This window comes from Ornithodoros turicata, chromosome 9 (genome assembly GCF_037126465.1).
Source record: "Ornithodoros turicata isolate Travis chromosome 9, ASM3712646v1, whole genome shotgun sequence".
Lineage (NCBI taxonomy): Eukaryota > Metazoa > Arthropoda > Arachnida > Ixodida > Argasidae > Ornithodoros > Ornithodoros turicata.
The window spans coordinates 18741844-18762185 of NC_088209.1; the positions used below are offsets into that span (position 1 = coordinate 18741844).

The window sequence follows — 20342 nt, forward strand, 5'->3', positions numbered from 1 at the left end:
ACACGCCGTCTGCAAGGAAGGCAAATGTTTTTGCGACACTCCGTATTCCGTCAGGTTGAACTCTGTGCATACGACATGCCGCACAGAATCATTTCTTGAGACGCCCTGCCATCACACCGATCAGTGCTTGAAGACTACCAACAACAGCGAGTGCCTGGAGCAGGGCTGGTGCGCCTGTAAAAAAGGTTACGGTCGTACCCCGCAGCAGAGGTGCGTTGAGAAAAGCGGTATTGACGCCAGGTGCGACTCGGACAGCGAGTGCAGCGCTGTCAATGCGAGCTGCATCGTGAGCCATTGCACCTGCACTGGAGGCTCCATCGAAGACAACGGGCACTGTACGCCGCAGCTGCAGGGAAGCCGTAGCTTTCACGGAGCTGCTCAACAGTCTGGAGCTTCTTCTGTCGCACAGGGACAGATGCCTATTCTTCTCTCGGCAGCCTTCGCGTTTGTGGTTCATCGTCGAGGCAAGACGTTCGGATAGGTGCAAGGTCCGATGGAAAAACGAGGTAGCTGTGGTAGTTTTCACCAGCTTATGGCCATCCCGCAAGATTCGAGGTGTTCTATATAAAGTTACCCTCAGCCACAATGCTGTCACGTTTACCATTTCCTTTTTTATTCTTTTGCGTCCATCTCGGATTTCTTGGCATCTCCGTGTATTCACACGAGCGACATTCTCAGAGAAGCGGAAGTTGCGAAAATGTCATAGCTTTCTGCTGTCACGTGAGCGTGAGCGCTCAACGGTGTGTCTTCACCTACACTGCTAACCATGGGGAATATCCTCCGACACAACCGCAAGATATTCCGTAGCAGACGACAGGAAAAGACGCCGACGGTGTCGTCTGTTAAGTGTCGTCTGCTAAATGCGCAGTACGCCACTCCAGATATTCCGCACCATGTGAATGCTCAGCATAACACGGGACGGAACTTCGGCTCTGTGAGGCAGTGTTTTCGCTTTTTCTTCCACTAGAATATTCCGTGAGGATGTCGCTCGTGTGAATACACGGTCTGAATGCTGTATATCGAGGGAACTGCGATTGAGATCTCAACTGGCTCGAAGCCGGCTAAAATACAGGGCGTGATCATAAAGGGGGCTGAACAGGGTACGCATAGCACGATAAGGCTTGTAGATTATTCGGCACAATGTAGCAGGTATGCTACTCGCTGCGAGATCGACCTATAGGGGGCGATACTGTCGCCTTTCTAGTGTGGGTAACACTTGGGCCGATGTTTGGAGTTGATGGTTCTTTTCCGTAATTCTTGTGTATATGCACCGGAAGATCACTTGTGCCGCGATGGTGCGATACTGTTCGGTTCCCCAATGCTCCACCTACTGCACTGAATGCGGAATAAATAAAAGCAGACGACGCGTCCACACTACGATAGTTCTACGTTCTCCGCAGCGCGCCGACACCGTTCCATCTCGGAGCAGCACTACACTCTCGCGGCCAATGACACTAAAGATGACTTAACACTGCGAAATTGACATCGGACATTTGGCTCTGTTGAACCAAACCCACCGTGCAGCTGTGTTTGGCGAAGCATCCGTGTAATGCTGATCTCCATCCATTGCCTCGAAACAGAGTAAAGGTATATAGCATTAAGAAATGCATGAAAACGAAAGTCTGTATGGTCGTATAATATTTTGTTACGCAGTGCCTGGTAACCACGATTTTTTTCGTACGTTTTGGCACAAATTATTCACTGCGTGGTAGTGGAAGCCTATCTGTCAAATATGGTGACCTATGTCAAGTAGGTATAGTGTCACGCACGAAAATGTGACTGACCTTTTAGCCTTTTAGAGCACCCGCCCTGTACGCCCCTAGAGATGGTCGTGGTACGCCCTGTTCAGACCCACGTAACCTCGTTCGAATCTGACTTCCGGTTGTCCACCTCCATACCTCCGGGTCCGGTCTATACTTGATTTCTGGCTTGACACTTTCAACTACTTTTTGTAAGTCCATTTAATTAGCCTCAATTACTTTCATTTACCCCTTAATTGCCGGAAGTAATATTGGGTTTCTTTTATTTCCTATTAATTACGCTTACTTGCTTTAGTTACTCTAACCTGCTAACTCTAACATTTGTTTGGATTAAACAAATCATGGTAGTAACTTTTTGTGGGGCAAACATCGTGGAATTTTATAAATAGGGTTTTCGGGTTTATCCGGAAAAATCTGAAAAAATGTACACCGGTAAAATTCCATCCGGATTTATTTAAACACAAATTTATTATTATTCTAGATTATTTTTTAGATTCATTATTTAAAAACAATTCGGATTTATCCGAAAGACTCCGCATTTGTGGGCTCCAGTTGTCGAGAACCAGTGTTGTACGTAACATCGTTACGGTAATTGATACTTTTTTCGGTATTGGAGTGCGGACCGCGATACTTGTTTAAATCTGTATCGGAAGAGTATCCCGGTTACAGATTTATGGTAACGCGATCTCCGTTACCGATACTGATACTTTTTAGTGCCCCACCTTTCTTCACCGACCATATTTCTTGCTATTATTCATTGTGACTGGTCCGCCTAGCACTCGACAAGAAGCCTGTGGACACCGAAAACGTGCTCCGTAACGGGAATTATACCAAACACATGCTCACATTTTTTTCTTTGAACCTGGACGAAATAACCACTCTGTGCTCAACAGCAGAGTTGACATCAACAAACAGATTTCAAGCCCTTGGATTCCACCGCTAAGATACCATGTTGCACTGAGTAACACCCACATATACTGTGGTATCGTTAACTTCAGATAGGTTTCCTTGCTCACTGGACTCCATGGTATGTGTGGGCCTCACACTAACGCAATTGTCATATTGGCCTCTGTCAGTTGCTGGAGTGACCACGGCCTGCCAGGATGGCAGAAGACGACTCTGAGAACCAGATATTGATAAAAGTCAAGCAAAGTATTAGCGATACATAATACATATGCTGTCTTTTTACTGCAAAGCTGTCTTCTCCCAGTTTGCTATATATATTATGTATACAACTGGGGTGTTTACGTAAGCGAGATTTCTATGTTGCATCATCTTTGTATTTCCAACAAAAGTATCGGGCAAAGTATTGCGTTACTTTTTTAAGTGACAGTACTCTGTCACATTAAAAAAAAAAGTATCAATATCAGTATTTCGATACTTTTTTCTCAAGCAATGAGTATCGGTATCGAGAAACCATATTTCGGTAACGGATACAACACTGTCGAGAACTGAGCAAAGAAAGCCATGCCTTGGTGACTGGTTGGATCATTTCATTTGGTGTCGAGATTACTTTGCATAGCGGGATACAAACACCTGCGACAAGGAAGGGAGGCTCTGTTAAACAAAATCCACCGTGCAGCTGTCTTTGTCGAAGCATCCGTGTAATGCGGTGAAGTCCATTCTTGCCTCGAGGTAATTCGTCCTCGGAGTTACCGAATACATAGTTGGCAACACTACTCAATACGAGGACGTTTTGAGCCAGCCATTTCCAAGGTATGCTTGGAAAACGTCTAGCATTTATGGTTTTTCTTTTTGTGGATTGCGCTTTTTTTTCAAATTGAACGAGGAAACAGAGATGGCATACAAATTGTCTTCATGGAAGTGCAGCTTAACAGCACTGACAGCATCATGAGACGCAAGCAAAACCTGCCATACGTAGAGAAATACAAGGATTGCAAAACGTTCACGTCGCCAGGTGACCGCGGCGTAGATGTCGTCGTCCGTCGGCACAGCAGAGCAGTGTCCACAGCAGAAGAGTGAGCGTTTTCGGGGAAGCAGCGTCTCATTCTTTTTGTGAATACGTCGTTTCGCAGCTGTGGCTGTTTCTCCTCACTTCAGATATTCACGGAGATATAATAGATAAAAACGGAAACTCTGAATCCTCAGAACATAATAAACTCAGAAAAACACCCTCCGAATGTACAAATAATATGGAAAGCATGAACGTGTCGGTTGCATTGACCATGAGACTGGCCTCAACCCATGGTGTTATGTTACCATTGAAACTGTTCACGATATCAGGAATGTCTCAACGGAATATTATGATGTTTAGATTGATTGTAAGGTGGGATCCACTTAGTGGTACTCGTCCAGCTGATCTATATAGGGACCATGGTAGTCCGGAGACTTTCATTACTGCTCAGCTCTGCGCTTGTTCACTCGTGCTCACTAGCTCCCTGCTCAGTTCTCCATATGCTCGCTCACCAGTTCTAAGTTCGTTCAAATCGTTCACCACATCGAGCATGACCATGTTGTGAGTACTTCTCACTCTAGCAGCAACCAGGCGATTACGTGTTCGGTGCTAATATCTCGAAAACCGCCTTTCTCTAAGGTGAGTAAGGATACAACGATTGAAAACCTTTTGGCAGATTTTGACAGGAATTTTTAAAATGCTATATGATGAATACTTCACATTCATTCAGAGAGGTGCCACCAGAACTACCCATAATCGTTACATTAAGCCCCCCGTATAGTAGGGTTAAAGCCTTCAGAAATTCCTTCTTCCCTATTGTAATTAAGGACTGGAATGCACTGCCTAGGCGATCTTGTAACCTCCAACTCTCTTGTCTCATTTATTCGTGGAATTGATGATTACTTTCAAAAAATGTAAACACACTGTTTTCTATTCTTGATGGTGTTTCGGTACCTTTCTGGTAGCAAAATGCGTCGTTTTGCTGTTGATGCCTACTCCTGCGTAATGCGTGTTCAGTTGTTCGTTCAATTATTGTTTAAATTGTCATTTGAGTCTCGTTAATTTTGTTCTAATTCCGAGACGGCGGATTTACTTTTGCTGTACAATATGCTCATGACCTGTACATTTTCTTTTATTTTCGCACTCCTGCAAATGACATCTTGGTGATGTCAGCAGTATCCCCTTAAATAAAATAAAATAAATATTGAAGAAGATATATATATATGAAGCAACGTTCGTTTGCCGCAGAAGGACATGAACATCTTTTCTGTGCTCATCATAAAAGTGCTCAAACCTTTTAGAAAATGAGGTTCTGGGCAGGCACCCTCGAAAGCTCATGTTGTACAGGGTGTTACCCTATAAAAGTCTACCCGTGCTGGCATGCAGTACTCGCTAATTACTCAGTGCAGGTGGCACATTGCGCGGTCTTCATATAAGGACATTTAATCTCGGTAAATTTCTAAGTGATTGAGCGCTGCAGCACGAAGTTAGAACACAAAACGTGCAATTCCCGTAGTCAAAACAATCAAGAGGACGGCGTTGCGAAGAGCAGTTGACACGCTGCTCCCCAGATGGCGATGTGTTGCAGATCCAGCCAGCTAGATGGAACTGCATTTTTCATTTTGCTTTCGCGTAACTGTCATATTTTGCTCCCAAAATGAGCAACGTGAGGAACGAAAATGCTGACGTAAATAGCAGACGACACCAAAAAAGGGATGTCGTTTGCTTACTGAACGACAGTGAAATAACATAACGTGGGGACGTCTCTGCCTGGATGGACGAATTGCCAGAGCGACATGTCGCCGTCTGGATAACTGTGTCACAACCGCGATTCACAACACCGCCATCTTGGCTGTTTTGACTACGGGAACCTCACGTTTGGCACCATAATTTTGCGTTGCGGTGCTCAATCACTTTGATATTTACCATGATGGAATGTCCTTATGAGTTTTATACATAGGCAACACATCGTACAGCCTGCACTGAGTAATTGGCGAGCACGGCATGCTGGCACGGGAAGTCTTTTATAGGGTAACACCCTGTACAAGTAATTTTGTAGCAAAAGATTTCAGCGGTGGTGGGCCTTGTATTTGTACTTAAAATAATGCTGTGCTTTCGGAGCATGCTCATGAGTAGACCCTGAAGTTTTCAGGTTTTATATTTTTCCAAATTCGGGCAGAAAAATTACCATCAGACTGAGTTCGGGGAGAAATCGGGCATTATTGTAGAATAAACGTTCACTGTACCATTTATACAGAGTGCCAGAAGTAAGGGACAGTCGCATATTTTGTGAGCAACTAGTATGTCGATGCCTTGAGGTGCCTAGCCTAGGTGCAGTTTTGCAGGTAGAAATTGGGTTTAACCCTAGATAGGTGAACCTCAATTCGGGGTGCAAATTCGGGGGAAAATCGGGTTTAACCCTAAAACATCAGGGTCTGCTCATGAGTGAGTTTTGCTGAGGGACGCTTGAAGGTAGCCTAAAAAATGGTAAGCAGAGAGTGCCTCTGCGACTTTAGCCATATGCATATGCAAATAACTCGACCCTAGAGAGCGGTATTTTGTCCAATATGGGGGAATGGTTTATTGAGGCATTTCAAGCAGAAGCGCATGTTATGGTTGAGCACACGTAATGTTTTGCACTGTAATAAAGGTTCCACATTTTCGCTAGTCTCCTGGGGGAGTGCTCTTCTGAGCACTGCACAAGTACTTTTTGTGTTAGCTGAATATGTATCATCCCAGTTCTTGTAATCTAAATTTCTAATCCACCTTATACATTTTTTTTTCGTGTCTTTCCATGCTCTATTAAGAGCTCTACACACCTATCAAATGCCCTTAGTAACCGTACATGCACAGAGCTACAGTTTTGCCATGAAGTCGAGTAGAGAGACACTCGCTTTCGTATACTGTGTGGACCAAATCAGCCTCTTGCAGGGTCACCGCTGTTATAGACTTTTTCTCGTAGCAACACTGTTTCATCTTTAGGCACTGTGTGGTAGCACTGTTGATACACTGCTGTACGTGTCAGACTTTTCAGTGCAGATCACCTTGCTGGAACGAGCGACAAAACGGACAGTATGACGGAGAGTATGAGTGGAGACGTCGACACCATTACACCATACGGTGTGCCGTTACATGCAGCGTCATAACAGGTGTAGAAGCATGTCTTGTACGCCCTTTCGTCACCTGGCCCTGTGGTGTAGTTGCAGGAGTGACCCAAGTCACGGGCAGAACAGAAGCGGGAGGTGCCGTTATGGCCTGCAACGTACAAAGAGGAATTCAGCGATGGATAATAAAACCTGGCTTCGGCCACACATACTCTTAACAACATTCAAGAAGGTTGCAAAAAATTCAGCCATACTTGCCAACTACATTAAGAAGCTTTAGGGATCGTAGTCTGTGAACATCAAACAAAGGAATGGTAAAGTGTGAGGGCAATTTACAGAAACAGTCAAATGATGGAGGCAAGACGCACCCTTCATACAATGCACCAACAAGACCCAAATTCCAGTCAACGTTTCGATTATCCAGACGCTTCAGCAGCCATGCTCTATGGTCCGAATAGCAAATTTCTGGACCAGCGAATCAGGGTCATGTTCTGTAGCAGCAATCCTTTCCCCATCACGCCCCATCATTAGCAGACCACTGACAAGTTTCCAGGTAAACAGAGTTTCAAATAAGTGAGACGCTACTCACTTATCAAGTGAGTTCACTTATCAGTAAGGCCCGGATATTTACGCATTTGAATATAAATGCCTAAAAGTGCCTAAACACGACATTTTCAAGTTTGCCTGCCTTTTTCATTCCTCATTCCACAATTGTTTCCACCTTTGTCCACCTCTTCGCACTTGTAATGTATGTTTACACAAAGTAAGAGCGAGGAGCTGACTATGCTTCATTCTTGGTGCAAATACAGCGTACGTAGGGTTTTGCGTTTTTTTTTCGGGTTGTTCATGATAGCTCTCCCCTGCACAAAATTTTCAAGAATTCGGGTAAAACCCGATATCTACCCAAAATCCTTGCAGTCATTCAACTTGTCGTTGTAGGTAAATCATCGGAAAAGTGAGTCATAATACCAGTAAAGAGAGCTATCTGTGACAACCTATTTGTCCTCCTTTTACGATTCCCTCCTGCAGGAGTCAAAGACGAGCTTTAGTGGAGCTCGGGCAAGTGCTTGAATGCCACGGTCATTCGCTGCCTAAGTTCCGAGCGGAAATGTAAATGTTGTTGTTTCTCGTCCCAGTGTCACAGCAGTGGCCCGTTTCATATGCCTTTCGCTTCACCCGAAAATTCCCCGATGACATATCAAACAGAGATCATAGCGCCCGATTTCCCCCCGAAGTCTCGTGTGTAAATAGCACCTGCCTCACTAGCGTACATCTACAGTGAAGCCTGAGAAATGTCGTCGGCACAACGTTCCAATTTCTACGGGGAGAGGACATCAGCCACAAGCTTCGGGACCCAGTGAGAAGCTGGGAGTGGCGGTGGAAATTGTCGTCGAGACACAGAAGTGACAAACAGTGTGACGCGGACTGTGAACTGATGCTGCTAGGACAGCAACTGCGACTGGGAAAGGACGAGCCGAGTGGGAAAGGAACCAATCGTAACAGGTGGGGCACCTCGATTGCTTTCATGGGCTGCTTTAGGTAATGCCAGTTGAGACCAGGTCATTCAGTCAAAGGGTTAAGGGTAGAGATGGGGCGAATCCAAATTTTTTCGAATCCGAATCCATGGAAGGTTCTATGAATCCATGAATCTTACGAATCTCGAATCTTTCGAATCCTTTCTCTAAAAAGAGTTTAAGAAGTCAGGAAAAAAAAAAACAATTCTAGTGAAAAATGTTTTGAAGCAGAATATAATACCTTCGTTTTACGAAAAACAAATTAAATAATGCTTCAGCTTCAGGAGAAAATATACCCCATATAGTTCTTCTTAAACATAATTTATTTAACATGTTGCTCGTCGGCTACACAAAATGCATAAATTCTCGAGTCTGAATTATTTCCATTAAACTAAGCAACAATCAAAAGCAAAGCCAGGTTACTTAAAGGTACTGTAAAGCAGTAAACAAGCATGATATGCGGGTGATGTGACTAGAGACTTTGTTGCTCCTAAATACCATATGCGGAACCATACGACCGACAATGCGCTATAAATATTTTTAATTTTCCATGAAAAATGCGGCGTAGTGGAGCGGTGCGACGCCTGATGTCAAACAACCCCCTGTACAGCGGGCAACACTGAAAATTGGTATTACACACTATTACATCGGAACTTCATTATTTTAGTAACCCTAATATTAGTTTCCCTGTTTACCAATGCATTCTGAAACCCCTGTTAACAGTGTTTTTTGCGAAGTAACCCAGCGCCGGCCGGTGTTTAATGGAGGCTCTCCCTACTTCTCTGCTGCGCCTGCGCGCTCCTTCTGTTCGCGGCCTCTTTCGAAAGAACAAACTCTCTCTGTGAACCTCTGTGAACAAACAAGTCCCGATGCTGTCTGGCTTCTTGAACGTCTGACACCTTTTTTTCCAACGGCATTTCAGTTTGCTTGTCCGCTTATCCTCAGATGTGGATAGTTGTGTGGATTGCAGAGGCGGATTTTGTGGTGGATTGTTATGTCTGGCCCAGTGTCCTACGCATGCAATGTGGTTGCCGCCGTATCTGGCAGGAGTACGGATTCATTTCGAATACTTAGTACAGTGTTGCCTGTAATCTTTAATTGCAATTTTCTAATTAATTGCACCTTCGATTGGAATGAAACTTGCGCAGTTTTTGTCCTGGTGGCTTGGACTATCGAATAGCCACACCAAATGATATTTGATCAGTGCTGCTTTACAGTACCTTTAAAACTTGTGATGTAACAGTTCCTGCATGAACTCTTTCAGTCGAGAGCCATGTAAACAAACAAACAAGAGAACACCTGTCGTCCAATGAGGCTTTCGGCGGACTCCGAAGGCGCCAATTTCAAAAGGAAACAAACAAACGCGGTTGGTGGATTTTAAAGATTCGATTCGGCGTTTCGAGCACTGGGATTCGGATTCACGAACCTCGAATCCCTGCCTAGGATTCGAGGATTCGGTTGGCACATCCTCAGTTGAGAGCCAGGAACACACTGCACCGAGTGATTATCAGAATAGGACAGATATGCCAGAAGGTACGGAAAAGGTACCGTGTGCACCATGCGCTTGGTCTGTGCATGTGTGTCTTGTTCGTGTTTTTCTTTCTTTCTTTGTGTCTTTTGAGCACTTTTATCCCTTTTTAATTGTTCCTGAACAGCAATGTGAGCAGTGAGAAGGAGAGGAATGTGGGTTCATCAGCATGCGTGAAGTGGCATTCTGTGTTGGTAACAATAGTTGCTCATTATAGATCTATTGATTTACAGACAAACTTATTGAGAGTTGGCATCAGTATCACTCATCCATGTACATGCCTGTTGCCTTCACGCAGTAACGTGCCCCGGGCAGGTAGTTGCAGTTTCGAGGTTCAACATTGTGTGGAACAACATCATGGTCCCAGCTCTCTGAGCAGTACGGCTGGTCATTAGAGTCACATTCGTAGCATACAATTGCAGCACCTGGAACAGATATGTGTATTTAGATGCATCCGTGTAGTGCTAAGGGAACACAATGCTCTTGGGATCAACTCGCCAATTTTTCTATCAACACACGAGGATCTATGGGATCTTCTCCTTGTGGGTACAGAGGAACCTCATGATTCCAACTCAAATGTGACCCTGACTGCTACACCAGCGTCCCGCTTCATTTCATCCAGAGATTTCCCTGTATTACCCGATATTTTCTTCCACTCAACAGCCTTTCGTTACTGCACCCCTGCTTGGTGTGCTTACGTTGACAACACAGCAGAAGCCGAGTCAACAGTAGAAGAGCACCCGTTCCTACAATTTGCTTTTAAAAACTTAGTCGTGAAATGCTTTTTAGCAGAAATCATTGTCGGTCAGTGCTCTTGTACAGTCATTGATCTCCTGGAGGAATAGTCACTTGCACAAGAGTAGAGTTTCTGCGCCGAAGGAAATCGCTGAAAAGGTTAGCCAGCTGCAGGACTCGAGCCCACATCTTATAGATCTGGTTGTGGGACTGAATGGTTCTGAGTGGTTTCAAACCACTTTTGGTCCAGGGCCCTACCAGAGCCGTTTATGTTTCCAAGGGTTCGGTCATCGGGAGGAGCTTAATCTACATGAAGCATATGCTTAAATGGGAATGCCATAAATGGGAAAACATGGAAATAAAGTGCAAAAACAGTCTCAATCATTCTCAAAACTGATTTTCTGGAAAGCGTCTTGCACTTTTTGTCTAAATATTTAGGTGTGCACGTTTCAGGTGAACTCCAAACATTTCCGAGTTCTTGAATTCGCAGAACAGTGAATCGCAGTAGAAGACAAGTTCTGACCCTTAATGTCCACACAGCGAAGGAGGGAGAGGAGGCAATGCGCAGGATTTCTTTATCTAGGTGTTGCGACAGGTCCCAGGAAGACCATTTTGCGGAGGTTACAAGGACCCTGTCCGTACCGAAGTACCTTGCTGAGAAAGTGGGCTTTAAATAGAAACGGCCCGAGGCAGACCAAATTTCGACAGCAGACCCAGGTTCGATTTCTTGCATCAGCACCTCTTCCCCCCCCCCCCCCCCCCCCCCCCCCCCCGAGTTGGTTGAATTTGTCCCGGTTAGGTAAAGATGGGATTGAAAACTTTTTCGGCGTTGTTCGACAGTCTTCCAGGAGCGCTTCAGTCACGACCATTTCTTCAAACCAAGCAGTTAACCTGACTGCTAAAACACACCATGCGAAGGAATTCACTCAAAAGATACATACGTATCACGGAATTCGATTTCAAGAATCGCGACCGCGCTCAACGGCGGCAATGCCCGCAACTAACCGCCAGAGTCACTGTGACGTCTTGTTTGGAGAAGCGCCGTCTGCTACACAGAGAGATAACTGGAGCAGAAACGAAAAAGAAAAAAGAAAGTGTGAAAAGTGGCGACCCCGATTAGAGCACGGTCTCTCTTGAGACCATGATGACATCACAGTCTTCCCCCCCCCCTCCTCGTTTCGGCCTGCAGAGCGACTTGAACGGGAACGTGTACGTCGATGTTCGGAGGCGTTTTATTCCAAGAAAAATACTGCGTACAGATAACTTTTTGTGTTAGTTGTCACGTCAAATTACGTCCTTTCGTAATTCACAAGAAACAGAAAATCTTTTGGATGGCTTTGTGGGCTCCTTTCAGGGTGCAGAGACCACCCTACTCCCTCAAAAGTTTCTCATTCAGTGAACTGCCTTTCATTTTATAATATTGTGAAGACAAGGTGTTGTGTTTTGTTTACGTGTCTTTGCCCATCGCTTAGGCTTGCCTGTCATGGACAAGTGTACGAAGTTGGGGTAGTTTGTATCTCGACATTGTTTGGACGAGATAGCATATCTGCATATGATATAGTCTCAGGAAGCGGATCAATATGTTCGGTACCTTGTCAAGCAAGTGTGACGGTGTTTTATTGTGGTGGATTTATCTGTTAAATATGGGTGGTAAACAGTGGTGGGAACAGCAGACATTTCTCTGGACCAATCAGCGAGCGTGACTCTTGTAGCGTCAGTGCGAGGTTCCAAGCAGATCACAGGCTAGTACTGCTCTCCACCGCCATTGTGCACGTACACTTTTTCCGGTGTACTTTAAATTCTATTTCTGCGATAATTTTGACTTTGTGGTGTGAATTACTTCGCATTGTGTATCTTACTGGCCTACTTAACAGTTTTATAGGAAGAAAACAGGGTGTTAAAAACGACTTCTGTGTTACTTTCTGCCTGTTGGCCTGAGTACGAAAGAACAATGCAAAAAAAAAAAAAAATTGACCGGAATATCGCCGCGCAGTTTTGAAATTTAGTTCATTATGTCAGTCGCATCCAATGACTTTAGGTCAGTCTAAGCGAAACCTCACATATCCTGCACTTCAGCTAACTGGTTTCATTGTGTCCGAATCGTCAGCGAAACGAACCGCGTCACACAGACCCACCAGTTCGCGTGGCTCAGTGGGTAGCGTGCTGGCGATGCGAGACGGCTGTGCTTTGTGTGGTTTGTCCTGGGTTTTCCTCAGACGCTTTCAGACGGTAGACGGCACATTCACCGACGCACATTCCCCCAGGGCGTCAGTCGTGACGTTGCCCACCTCTATAAGCCCCATAACAACGTCGAGCCCTTTCACAAGCACCACCTGTCAAACGCACGTAACTCGTGTGAGCATCTCACCTGAAGTAAACAAGCACAGGAGTGCTATAACTCCCAAAGTGACGGTGTTGTTTCCGAAGTTTTGCCACGTCATGCTGGTAATGGCTTGGGTGGTCTACTACCTTCTACGCCTTCTACTGCTTCTACAATCTACTGCCCCGAAGTACAAACGATTGAAAGACACGTGGAAACATGTCAATACATGCACACCAGACAGGACTAGACCTGTGCGCCGCCGCCGCCGCCATTTCTCCGCGCGCTGAGCCGTCGCTGGCGCCACCCCGGTGCGCCGATCCGATATCCCGCACGCGTTCCGTGTTCCGATCGGTTCCGCTGCGGAGCGGGAAGCTCGAAGTGGTTTCGCGCACTTCTGCAGGTCTTGGCCCAACGAGTATTGAACTATTGAACTGTCATGGCATCGGAAACTGTATCTCCGTTTTTGAGGCGCCTGTCTTTGTTCTCTGTTGATAAGAACTAAAGTGCGTTTAAAACGAGCGCGGTGTGGCGTTACTTGCCACCTTCGTTTTGCAAGATGGTGACAAGAAGCGGAAGATTGGCTCTGATTTCTTCTGCGATGAGTGCCTGACAAACGCAAAAGAGAAGGATGGAGATAAGCCCTTCGATAAGTGAGTATGTTGGTACATGAAAATCCTCTCACCGTTGCTGAACGAATGTAAAACAATTGGTAAAAGGAGACACGTAGGAAACGATCGAGCTTTGTGGCTCTTATACTGTCATTGTTATTATTGTTGTTTTCATTCATTCGTGATAGTATTAGGTTGATCCCCATGGGCACCGCGAAGGGGGGCAAGGGGGCCGTACGTCGCCCCTCATCCCCCAGCTGGCCGGGTTGTTTTTTGTGCATGACAACTATGCCCTCTGTAAATATTCCCTCTGAGGGTACAACGCGTGTGCAACCATGTTACTGTGCACAGAGTACGGGCTTTCACGGCTTGTTCTAGTCAAAATGTGATCGAAGTAGATCTATTGGATCTATTGTTTGTGATAAATTTGTTACAGTTTGGCTTTTTTTTTTTTTTCAAATAAGAAGTGGAACCTTTTTAAGGATGTGATTTCGACTGTAGTCTAGACAGTATACACCTCGCAGGCCACCAGCGCTTGCGTACGCTTCTGGACCCTCGTGCCGCTGACGCCGTGGCCGCCGGTGGCGAAACCAGCTTTACGCCGCCGCCGGTCAAAGAAAAGAGCAGTCCCATTGTTGCCAAACCGAACACGGGAAACGTAGCTATAACGCCGATAACGCCACCTAAAATCTCGCAAGAGTAACGGTAATGGTAACAGAAACGGTAGATTACCGAAATTGGAGGTGGTAGCGGTAACGGAAACGCATACCACGGTCCTCCATTACCGGAAACAGAAACTGCAACGAAAATTATCGTCCGGTATTGAATTCGGGTAATGGCTATTCCTGTTGTGCGATAGCGCTTGGCTTTCCATTTTATTTTTGTATTTTGATGACTCTACTCCCTGTTCTAAATACTACGCGTGAGCATGGAGACAAAGCGCAATATTGGATCTCGAGGGTGCATCCTTCGCTTACGAGGGTGGTTCCATAAGTTTCCGGCCCGACCAACTTTTAATAGTCATAGAGACGAAATAAGTGTATCACTTTTCGACGTAGTCACCCTTAACTTCGATGCACTTTTGACACCTTTCAACCAGCATTCTTATACCCCTGAAAAAATAGTCCGAAGTTTTGTCCGCAAAATGCTGGAAAACTGCCTCTTGCACCTCACTATCGTTTTGAAATATCCATCCTCTGAGATCCCTCTTCAAGTTTGAGAACAGGAAGTAGTCACTCGGTGCCAAGTCTGGACTGTAGGGTGGGTGGTGGATTTCTTCGAAGCCGCATTCCTTCAGTGCAGCCTTGGCAACAGAAGCCGTGTGGACAGGGGCATTGTCCGGGAGGCACCGGACACCTCGACTCAACCTGCCGCGCCTCTTTTCCTTGATGGCGTCTCGCAGTCGGTGCAGGAGTGAAGCATAATAAGTCTCATACACTGTGGTGTTCCTCTCTTTGAAGTCGATGAGGAGGATCCCGTGACAATCCCAAAATATTGTTGCCATGATCTTCTTTGTGGACTGTGTGACCTTGGCTTTTCTTGGGGGTGCTTCTCCTGGTTTGCGCCATTCCATCGACTCCCTTTTCGAAAGGGGATCCTAGTAGAGCCTAGTCTCATCCCCTATGACAACTGACTTCAATATTTCTTCTTCGTTCTCTTGACAGAGCTCCAAAAACTCTTTGGCACAGACGACGCGCTGTTGCTTTTGAACTGACGAGAGAAGTCGTGGCACCCATCTCGCACTGACCTTTTTCATGTGAAGGCCCTCGCCGATGATGCTTAAAGCAGTGGTTTTGGAAAGCCCCAGCCTTTCTGAGATTTCCTTCACCTTCAGACGCCTGTCGCTCAGCACTTCCTCCTCGACAAGAGACAAATTTTCTTGTGTCACCACTTCCACTGGACGACCGTCACGTGGATCATCTTCAATGGACTCTCGCCCCAGTCGAAACTGCTTAGCCCAGTCTTTTACCGTTGTGTACGACGGAGAGGCTTCCCTGTACACGTTGTCCAGTCGCGCTTTAATTTCGTTAGGCGAAAGTTTGTCTTTTGTCAAGAATTTTATCACAGCGCGGTGCTCGATTTTTTCCATTTTAACTGAAGAGTGCACCCTGGCTGTTTGAAATGCCGCTCTCCAACCGACAAAAGCATGGAGAGGGTTGAGGGTGGTGCTCCGGCCCTCCAACAGATGGCGCCACGCGTCCTTAATCGCATTTTCAAATTCGCGCGCTTTTTCTACCTCGGGCCAGAAACTTATGGAACCACCCTCGTACCTCGTTTCAGTCCTCATAACTCCATGACGTCGACACATGACTATACTCCACCATAGCACGAGGATGACAGCCTACGATGTTTAGCTATTTGATTTTTACTTTTTTTCATTTCACCGTGGCTATGGCAGTATTATTTACTACTGAGAGCGTTCGGCCATGAATTCGACATAGGATGAGGGTTACGCCCATCTTGAGTTGCTGGATTCGGAGAAAGTGAAGACTGAAGACCTGTTCCTCCATAAAAAAAGAAAAATAAAAAAGAAAAAACTTGCAAGATATGCATCCCCATGACGTAAAGTTATATGTGTAGCGTGTACGCGTGACACCCAGTGATTTCCCCAGAAATTCTGAGCTGAGCTCTGGGGGTGCTGAGCTTTCAAGGGGGGGGGGGGTGCTTCGTGAAGGTTCCACTTACGGAATTTTTCGTAGACACGGAAACAATCGTGGCATAATGGTGACATATCTGCACAGCTTCCCGTTTTATTTGTACATGTTATTACATTAGAACACAGTACAATAGAATACAGGTTCATTATGAACGGCATTTCAACATTAAGATGCATAATCAGACGACCGGCAAAGAAAGAAGCCTAGCACATTGTCTCACGAAGCTGAATGAACACCTAGCAACCAACGATGAAAACCTTAGACGAAAACAGCAGAATACCTCGCTTGATTGAGTTGGGCGCTAATGGTTCTTGATGATCTACATTGAGTTTGCGTGCCCGCACGCGGTTTTGCTCGTATATGCGCGGAATATATGCATTGAACAGTCACTTTCAAATTATTTTGGAGAAATGCATGGTACGATCATCTGCATGACTGTGGTCCTACAGCCCAAGTTTGACCGTACAGGATGTAATTGGCTGCGCCGGACTCGCTACCAGAACGTGTTGGTGGCCGAGCTGGGTGGGGTTACCTGAAAAATTTCAGGGGGGGGGGGGTGTTGCAAAAATGCAGGGAGGGTGTACACCCCCCCTGAGGGGGGTGTAGGGAAATCCCTGTGGCTAAAAACAAATGTATGTTCCCGAAAACAAAAGTGATTCAAGTTCTGTTCGTAGTACCTAAAACAAAAAAAAACTCGACTATTTGTTCCAGTTTTCGTTTCCAAGCTGCCTTTGAGCTGACACTGTTCCTGTTTTCGATTCGAAATTATTTTCGGTACCGGTTTCCGAAGCGTCATTTCATCCCTTTCAGGTCCTTTCCGGCGATACATAATTTTTAGTATCAGTTTCCGTTTGTTATAGCAGCACCCAGGAAACAGAAATGTACTATTGAACGCACGTATCAAAAATGTATTATTGTGTGAATTCGTGAAGCTCGGCGGACATAAAGCTTCTTTGCCCAATGTCGGGGCGCACTTGTACGAACATTAAGGATATCCCGCAGTGGTGTCCTTAGTAGCGTGGGAGGGTTTTGGGTAGACACCGTCGTGAGTATTACGCTACAGTGAGTATCGCGCTACAGTCCTCAACGCTGCACTTGTGTAACGCACTGCCAAGGCTGCAGAGGACGCCACTGAGTGAATTTTCTCAACGTTCGTGCCATGCACGCGGACCCAGATCTCGTTATCCACTCACCCTGTTGAATGAAGGATCGTCTCTGTGAGCAAGCGTATATGCATGGATGTGACCCATCTTGAAATTCAAGGTGACTCCTCTCATTGGTCTCCGCAAATGATTCGTCCAGTCATTGCGGGAGATCGTTTGTAGAGACCAATCCGAGGCCTTCTCGCATTGTCGTGCTTCTTTAGAAGGAAAGGGAGAAGGAGAGCGTAAGTTGCAGCTGCTTTCACTCGTAAATCGCGAACAGCGCAACGGATGAGTCCGTTCCTTTTGTGTTCCTGTCAAGGTAACGGCATCTTTCATTTCACGAGGAGAAAGTTTTGCGCTTTGATGCTACCCTTTAAAATGAAGGCGTGTTGAGCACCGTACTGTGATGCACAGTATGCCTTACTGAACTGTATAAAAATATGTGTAAGTCCTTGTCGCACAGCTGGAGCGGACGGCCACCATCGGAGGGTTAATTTAGAAGCCAGAGGCGAAAAGCCGAAAATAGGATGGACTGCGCAGTTGCACACAATGAATGTGTAGAGGGAACTCTCGTGCTTGCACTGCAGACACAATACTTTCGGTGTAACACGTGTACTATAATACGATACAGTGTAAACCCTCAATCATAGTCATATTGAGATCTTGAGATCGTTAATTTAAACCCCCCAATCAATACCTGGCGAACTGCGATGCTTCAGCTGTGATGACAAATCGAAGGCTGTTCATGATAACTATTCCGACATCACGCCAAGCCAAGCCAAGCCAATCGCCTTGCCTCTTTGAAACGGGAGACATCACATTGTGATGTGATGTGATAGAAGAAGAAAAATCACATTGCTCAGCTTGGATTTGATTACTTCCTTTATCGTATCTTCCTAGAGCTCTTTCGGTGCAATGATAGCCTAGTCAGACGGCAAACTTAAGACCGTTAGCGGAACGGCCGTAACTTCACCTGTAGCCCAACCATCATTTCGAATGATATCGTTCTCTGCCCTGATTTGTTGCTGCCCTGATAAGAGACGCTGTAAATGAACTTTTCGATACAAATTTTATGTCTGTTGTATTTCTGCTACTGGGTACCACCGATCCTAACGGCTAAAACTATACGGTTATTTTACGAACTGAGGTCGTCTGAGGCCTACCCAGGCCAATCGCTGATAATAATAGGACAGTTGTTTTCTTATTTAGGGACATTGGTTTGTTTGAGACTGGTGATCTATCGTATGGCAGGGCTTGCGTATATGCTATTGACTATATAAGACAAAGTGCGATCTATTTGCATTTCTATGGATGGGGAGACGAAGATGGTGACGTCGACATGTGGTCTACACGAAAATGAATTGCCGCGCTTATTTTGCTTAAGGAAGAAAGATGGAAGTCACTGAAAAGGCGATAGCCAGCTGGTAGGACTCGAACCCACATTTTCTGGATTACCGGTCCAGGGCTCTACCGCTGAGGCTTTGTATGTGTTTGTCCTTTCTATGTTGTTTCAGCCTCAGAACATCAGTTCTCTCATTTTGCTTACCTTTCGATCCATCTCGCTAACGGATGGAACGGGATGAAAGGAAGGTACAGGGAAGAAGGGTTCGACCCTGCTACTAATCTTTCAAAAAATATATCCATTAGACTCATCCTTAATTGCCAACAGGCAAGTTTTAGCTATCGAATGGCGTTTATACGATATAATGACGCAGAAGACAAAATAAATCATTTGCGCTGTCTCTCTCAAGTGACAGACGTCATGTTGGCTACAGGGTCCTGTATGGTATCATTTTCGTAAATTGATTGCAATCTACTGAAGCTAGCTAACGTGACAATTATGAAAGGAAAAACTCGACAAGCATAACCACCAGAAACAAGAAAGTTTCATATTTATTTCACGTCCTCGACAATATATATGTACAAAAATACGACTAAAAATCAGATTCAGTGCACGTACAGTTGGTGACGCACTCGGAATTTTATTATTATTATTATTTTTTTTTTTTGCGCCAAACGCGCAGAGCGATACCTAGGAGGATGAATGATATGCAGTCCGTTACACTAGGGGCCGAAGACGAGTTTAAAGCCAGTGCAATCCAGAGATAAACTGTCTATGTCCTCTCGATATCGGTAACACAACGGACGCTTCGAGGAGAATCGTGTAAAATGACGTCATGGAATACCCCGAATGAGAACAACACAATCCACACTGCATCCTGTACAGAGGGTAATGGCACGCAACGAGGGTGACAAATGGAACAACTGTGTCGGGTCACGGGTTCGTACGCACCAGACAGCGGTAGCACGCGTGACGCAGTCCCGAATCCCAGCGGGACAGGGGCCCCGTGGATGAACTAGTACTTGTCCACGTAGAGGAACGCTTCCGCCTTCTGGTCACACGGTTCCGCGAACGCTAGAGTTTGTCCCGGAACGGGGAGCAGGGCACAGATTTTCAGCATGCCGTCTGCGGTCAAGTTGGACGTGATGGTTTCAACGTCGACGCCCTCGGGAAGCGAGAACTCTCGCCTCGACTCTTTCGTGGATCCCGCCCGCTGCTTCTTGCAGTGAACGATGAGTTTACCCTCGATCGCTTTGACGGTGATCTCTTCCGGTTCGTACTCGCTGACGTCAACTTCCATCAGCATCTTGTTGTTCTCGTCCACGACGGTCTTCACCTCTTTGAAGACTTTCTCGAAGGACGGGAATGAGGGTGCTGGAACGATGTCTTTGAAGAAGTCGTCGAAGTCGTCGTCAAATATGGACGACCTCATGGGAAATTTGCTGAACATGCTGCTGAGTTCCCTCCTGAGATCGTACTCGGGCCTTCTGGAGCGTTCAAGGGCCTCTTGGATGTGTCTTCTTGCTTCCATCTTGTACGAATCACGAGGCATTTTGCTGAAGTTGTTCACGGGAATAACAATCTCGCTGCGAGCCATGGTGCTGCTTGGACGCGGTCCGGCCTGGTCTATCGGCATCCGGCAGGGTTAGACTCCCTTTATAGCTACTCCCTCCTGCAATGCCTTTGAAGTGGAATGTGGCAAGGAGATCAT

General features: G+C 45.9%; 3 protein-coding genes across 3 annotated transcripts in view; 1 reads left to right on the forward strand and 2 right to left on the reverse strand.

Annotated features, from left to right (window-relative positions):
* Positions 1-6229: 6229 nt before the first annotated feature.
* Positions 6230-13173, reverse strand: LOC135368280 (UPAR/Ly6 domain-containing protein bou-like). Its single transcript, XM_064601454.1, has 3 exons — positions 12925-13173; positions 10103-10246; positions 6230-6930 (listed from the first exon to the last, which is right to left on the reverse strand). Exons 1-3 carry the CDS (start codon positions 12995-12997, stop codon positions 6716-6718), a joined length of 432 nt encoding a protein of 143 aa, XP_064457524.1. The 5' UTR covers positions 12998-13173; the 3' UTR covers positions 6230-6715.
* A 293-nt stretch (positions 13174-13466) lies between these two features.
* Positions 13467-20342, forward strand: part of LOC135368282 (cGMP-dependent protein kinase, isozyme 1-like) — a 169927-nt gene continuing 163051 nt past the window's right edge. The window contains exon 1 of the mRNA XM_064601457.1: positions 13467-13529. The gene's annotated coding sequence lies outside the window, so the exon portion shown is untranslated. The remainder of the gene's footprint in view (positions 13530-20342) is intronic.
* Positions 19156-20288, reverse strand: LOC135369531 (alpha-crystallin B chain-like). The gene has a single exon (XM_064603112.1). It carries the CDS (start codon positions 20265-20267, stop codon positions 19647-19649), a length of 621 nt encoding a protein of 206 aa, XP_064459182.1. The 5' UTR covers positions 20268-20288; the 3' UTR covers positions 19156-19646.